Raw genomic sequence first — 6,000 nt, forward strand, 5'->3', positions numbered from 1 at the left:
CATGTGCCAAGTGCACAAAGCACACACAAGGGAAATAGGAAGAGGATGCACACATTATCCGGACGCCACCCACCAGGGCTCTGCAAGGGCCACATAATGAGCCCTAACTGTTACCCCCATGACCACTCCCCAAAAACCATCTCCAGAATGTGATAAGAGCAAGGACTCGGCCACATGTTGGAGGAAAAAGGAAGTCTAAGCCTTGAGGGCTGGAATTGGCAGCCATGTCCACATGGACAGTGTTAACCTTTCCTTGACAAGCAACACCTCACATCCAACCACTTTCTTCTGCACTGGATTGAGAGCTCAGCATGTTCGTGCTCATACTGCCCTCTGCCGTCCAGAGCTGATACTGAGGGGCCAATTGTCAGCTTCCCCGCCAGCCCCTCCCACCAACTCCAATCCACCTTTTCCTGTTACCTGCCTCCTTACAGCCCAGGTGTACAATGACATCAGCCAGGGAGGCATCTTTGAAGATGGGTGTGTACAGCGCAATCACGTGTTCCCCAGCATCCACGATGCAGTCCTCTTCGCCCAGGCAAATGCTAGAGAAGCCCCAGCCCACAACTTCCAAGGGGTAAGGTCTTCCACACCTAAAGACTCCTAGGTTCCAGCTCTCACAAACGGGGACACACAGACGTCAGAAAGACCTGGAGATGGTTTAAGTTCTAACATCAGTTCTGCCGTCTCATCCTTTTGAATCTCGGGTCCCTGTCTATGCAACGCCACTGTCAACCACTGCCTACCGCACTCGGCTTGTTTCTGTTCAGGATTAAGTGATAATTACGCATCTTACCTAAAGATTTAATTTTATTGGTTGCTACTTATGTATGCTGTCTCGCCAGCTACTGCCTTCACTCTTTTTGTAGTGGTGGTGGGTGCCCTGGCTTGGAAATTTCAAGCTAACATGAATGGAGAAGTTGAGTTTTGTCTCAGCCTCTCAGCATTTAATTTGCCAGCTCAGTGAGTGGGATAAGAGGAAGACACAAATAATTCTATCTAAAATTTCCAAAAGCTGAGGACCTAGCCCCCCTTCACCTGCAGGTACTGGAAGACTAGGGAGCTTTCTGGCTGTGAGCCTTGTCCACAGGGACTCTTAAGAGCCCTCGTTATTTGCCATCACACTGATAACACCCAATGATTACAGCTTAGATGCAATGAATGGTTTTGGTGTTTGCATCTATTTAATGTGTGTGTGTGTGTGTGTGTGTGTGTGTGTGTGTGTGTGTGTAGACAAACTCATCATGTCATCCATGCAGAGGCCAGAGGACAGTTTATCCATGTCCTTCTACCATGTGGGTCCTAGGGACCAAACTTAAATTCTTCAGTTTGGTGGCAAGTGTCTTTACCCACCCAGCCATCTCTCTCGCCCTTGTTTTAATATTTGTTTAAATAATTTATATTGCATACATTCTCTATTTACCTATTATAAATCACACACACGATGTATACATACTCCTTACAACAGTACAGTGAAGAAGAAAACCAGCAAAAGGGGTTTGATTGTCCTGCCTTTCCAGAACTCCAAAGAAAAGGAATCCCAAAGTCAAGCAACCTGCACCTCCTTGCCTAGAATGCTCGCAGTGGGAACAGGCCCTGTGGGCATCCGCCTACAGCCGTGCTGTATCACGGGGCAGGCAGAGGAGGGCCAGACAACGGGGGAGGAGGAAACATGGGGTCCTCTGGAGCCTGCATCCTTCCCCGCTATGCACCTACTCATGGTCAGAGACCTGAGCTCATCCCACACCCACTTCCTTCCCTTCAGGCTCCAGGGGACACTGAGTTCTCCTTGTATGACTCAGAAGAAGATGGCTCCAGTTATTGGGACTTAGAACAGGTGAGTAGAGGGGCAAAAGGTGAGGGAGGAGAGGGAAGAGAGAAACCCCGCTTCTATCTAAAGGTGTTTGCTGGCTGCTGTCTCCTCCAGTTCAAAGCTGTAACCTTGGAGGTGGCAAGGTGACACCTGTATTTTAATAATGGATCTTGACTCTTCTCAGCATCAACACACACACACACACACACACACACACACACACACACACACACAGGGGTGGGGAGGGGAGGGTATCCTGTAGAATGAGGGACCCTCTAGACCAAGTCTTAAGGAATTGCTATCTTTTGGAGCGGGAGGGTTGTTTGTTTGTTTGTTTGCTTGCTTGCTTGCTTGCTTGCTTTGAGACAGGGTTTCTCTGTGTAGCCCTAGCTGTCCTGGAACTCAATTTGTAGACCATGCTGGCCTCCAACTCACAGAGATCCACCTGCTTCTGCTGAGAGTAAAGTCTCCTGCCACCGTGCCCGGCTAAGAATCCCTATCTATTCTTAACTCTGCGGTGTACCAAGCCTGTGATTGTAGATGCCTGCGTGACACCACTGAGCCTGTTGTTACTATCTGTAAAATAAGGGTCATTTTGATAAACCTGTCCCCCACGGGACTGGCAGGAGGCGCATTCATCGTCCATTAATTCATGAGGTGTTTTTGGAACACCTACTGCTTGCCTGACACTGTTGTGGGTGGGGATACAGCAGTGAGCAAAGGCCCCTGTTCTTTAGAAACTATATGCTGGGAGACTTGGATGAAGCTTAGGGGCACATGGGAGTTATTATTGCAACTGGATAAGCATTTAAAGCTAGAAGCCATGCAATATGAGCTCTTACTGCTCTCGTGGGGCTTGTGAAATTTATCCCCATTCCAGTATCCCCAAATTAAAGAAAGCAGGTGACTACATTTAGAGAAATATGGCTTCAGGTCTATTAAAATAGTATCTTCCCTCTCTTTCCTGGTTTGAGTTCCATGGTCCTCTGAGTGCTGATAGTAAGAGAGACCTGAGAGCTAACAGGCTCATTTATGAGTTCTCTTAGAATCTCCAGCACATTAAGAAGAAGAATTAAATCCTAGATGGAATAGAAATACTACAGCTTCTCTAGTCTTGACACTGGTACTACTTAATTCTTCAAAAGTAGAGCTGACACTGGAGAAGAAAGTATCAAAGACCACATAGCATGGTCAGGAGGGAAACAATTCACAATTAGATGCTTCTAGCACTTTCTCCCATCACCTAGAACTAGTTCACGTCTGATGCTAGCCTGCTCACTTGCAAATACAGTCTCGGGGTGCTTCCTTCATTCTGGCCTGTGGTACGTATTCACCTCTTGGTTGTGGTCCCTCTAACTCCAGCAGATCTATCTCTCTCCCCTCACCTATCCTTCCTGTGTTCTCTGCAGGAGATGTTCGGGACCATGTTTCACACAGAGACCCTGACTGCCCTGTGAACGCCCATTTGATTCCCATACATTCTCCTGAGCGCCTGCCATCTGGGATTTCCAAGAGAGAAGAGTATGTCTGTCAAGAAACTAGAGCCTCTCTCAACTCTCTGTTCTCTCTCCCACCTTTCCCTCTCTCCCTGGGAGAGAGCCATCTCAGCCTCTGAAGCTGAATGAGGCCTGACAAGGATGAGACTCTGGTGAAGCCGTCTCATCTCCTCACTCTTGCCACTCAAACCTGGGCGGGCAATAAGCTCATTCCACCCATCTACACAAGCCACACCCATCTGCACAAGCCCCACCCATGGCAGCTGATGGACACCTTGACTTCCAGCCTTAAGAGTGAGCTAAGAACAGAATGATGAGAGCCACTGTGCTGAGCTGGGATGCAGGTCTGTGTCCTGATTGATTTGGCCTCAGAAGGTTTCAGGCTATCGTGGGTCACAGGGATGAGTGGGGTTAGAATGTTGAAACTTTGTCCCTCCTAGCTGTTAGCTTTGTGCCTCAAAGACACGGTACTGCCGACAATCCAGGAGTCTCTGTCTTTGTGCCCATTTCTCTCTCATTGCCCTAAGACTGCCCAGGCCTCCACTGCTGTCCACACTTCAGACTCTGGGTTGGGCAGTGAGTAGAACCCTCAAGATTACCAGCACTACCTCTCCAAGGACAGCCCACCAGGGGGCTGACTTCACCTTCTGAATCTTCCCCACCTGGAGGCTGCCCCATTCTGGGGAACAGATTGGCAGAATCCTTGGATACAACAGCAGCTATTCTGCACAAAATCTTCTAAGAAACCCTCTTTACTGGACACATGGAAGGAGTAATAGGTTGCTAATGTAAACTCCAGGCAAACTGGTGGGTCCTAGGCCCTGACCGTCCACCTGACCTCAGAGCCCATATTGCCTCCGCTTGGGAAATCTGCCATGTCCATTTTCACTTGGAAAGGGCTGGTCATTTGAACCCTCCCTTATCAGCCTGTACCCCAGAGCTGTGAACTCCTGAGGTACCAACTTCAAAGCCCTACTGGGTATAGATGTGAAAGACTATTCCCGACTGGATATCCCTCTACATGGAATTCTTAACAATCTCCTGACCCTTTTACTCTAGGAAAAGGGACAGTAGGAGTTAAATTCTCAGGTAAACGGAGAGATATTTAGAGATATCCTACTGTTGACTTAAAAGTAAATAGGTCTTCTCTCTCTCTCTCTCTCTCTCTCTCTCTCCACACACACACACACACACACACACACACACACACACACACACAAACACATATACATACACATACACACAACCTTATAAAAAGCTACCATGAAAGTACACAGAAAATCTGGCCTCTCCTCTTTGTTCTCCAAGTTTCTTCAATGCAATGACCCCTGTGCCAATGGGTTGGGCTGGCCCAACCCGGGGAAAATAACCCAATTATTAACTCCAGCCTGATCTTCGTTATGTGTCTGTGTGTTAGGTAAGCTGGTGAGCTGGTCTTCATAGAGTTAAAGCACAGGGCTCTGACAAGGAGCCAACACATTCTTGGCCACAGCTGCTCCTTCTCAGTGAATTCATTATGCCGTCTGGCTGCCAAGGGAGCCCAAAACTTGGAAGGAGGAAAGACAATGTTATCTGGGATTCACTGTGCCCTGCACTCAAAAGTGCCAAATTCCAGGAGGAAGAGAACCCCAGCCAATGACAATCTACCCTCCCCTACTCCACCTCTTCCAAAGTCCAGGAAGCAGAGAGAAGGTCACAGAGCCTCAGGACATTATAAATCCCCTTTAAACCAAGTATCTAGATCCCATTAACCTGCAGACCAGGCCTGGGACTGAAAGGAACTTCGGGCTCACAGTTTGGAGCTTGGGGGTGTGGATCTGCAACATGTCGAGTCTATACACACTCACAGAACCCAGGGTGAAGGTATGGTTAGAAATAGAGGGTGCAGGGGTGCCAAAAAGGGTGCTGAAGAAAACCTCTACAGTTGCAACTCTTGGGGAAGAACATAAACACCACACAAGACTCTGCCCTGGATATGTCTGAAGCAGGAAGGGAGGGTGTGAGGGAAGAGAGAAATCCAGATTTTCACCACCTGTGCATGTCCTTACAGACACTGTCCTATAACAGAGATTCCCTGGGAAGGCTGCAAACCTTACCTCTTGAGATATTTGTATAATTTATTTAAATGCCAGTCTCCTTTGTTTGTTTTGGTAATAAAGTGGTCTTGAAATGTGAATGTGTGTGTGTGTGATGAAGAGGTTTTGAGGAGTGCCAAGAAGATCCCTCCAGACAATGGGCTTTTGCTCTGTGTCACCCTGAGAGGAGACTGAGGTGTGAGGTTTCCTCATGAGTCTCCCAGCATGACTGCAGATATTTTTTTTCCTTGCAATGAATACATTTTGATGAGCCAGGCTAAGGGCAGATTGGAGAGAGAAGATTGAGCTGAGGGCCCACTTAGTCAGCCCCGCTTTGGAGAGTCAATTCTGAATGCCACTTTGGAGAGCCAATTCTGTGCTTCTGTAACTAGGAAGGAAGTTTAACAGTTTGGGGTAGTGGTGCACACCTATAATCCCAGAACTTGGGAGATAGAAGCAGGAGGATCAAGAGTTCTAGGCCATCCTTGGCTATATAAAGAATCTGACAGGAGACACTATCTCAAAACACAGAGGGGGTGGGGGGGAGAGTCAAACTCTCCTCATATCTTCTGCAGACCCTCCCATCAACTCTTCTACATCTATGAAAGGTTTATTA

The 6,000-nt window shown here is 47.9% G+C and overlaps 1 protein-coding gene across 3 annotated transcripts in view; it reads left to right on the plus strand.

Moving 5' to 3' along the window:
- Nucleotides 1–5,485, plus strand: part of Slc26a9 (solute carrier family 26 member 9) — a 27,641-nt gene extending 22,156 nt beyond the window's left edge. For 2 of the 3 annotated variants that reach the window (XM_017598789.3, XM_039090695.1), the window contains 3 exons: nt 435–577; nt 1,766–1,837; nt 3,223–5,485. In XM_017598789.3, coding sequence (XP_017454278.2) covers nt 435–577; nt 1,766–1,837; nt 3,223–3,270 — 263 coding nt within the window. In that variant the 3' untranslated portion in view covers nt 3,271–5,485. The remainder of the gene's footprint in view (nt 1–434; nt 578–1,765; nt 1,838–3,222) is intronic. The other variant, NM_001107172.1, reaches the window with a different exon arrangement.
- The last annotated feature ends 515 nt before the right edge of the window (nt 5,486–6,000 follow it).

The sequence above is a fragment of the Rattus norvegicus genome, chromosome 13 (genome assembly GCF_036323735.1).
Source record: "Rattus norvegicus strain BN/NHsdMcwi chromosome 13, GRCr8, whole genome shotgun sequence".
Classification (NCBI taxonomy): domain Eukaryota; kingdom Metazoa; phylum Chordata; class Mammalia; order Rodentia; family Muridae; genus Rattus; species Rattus norvegicus.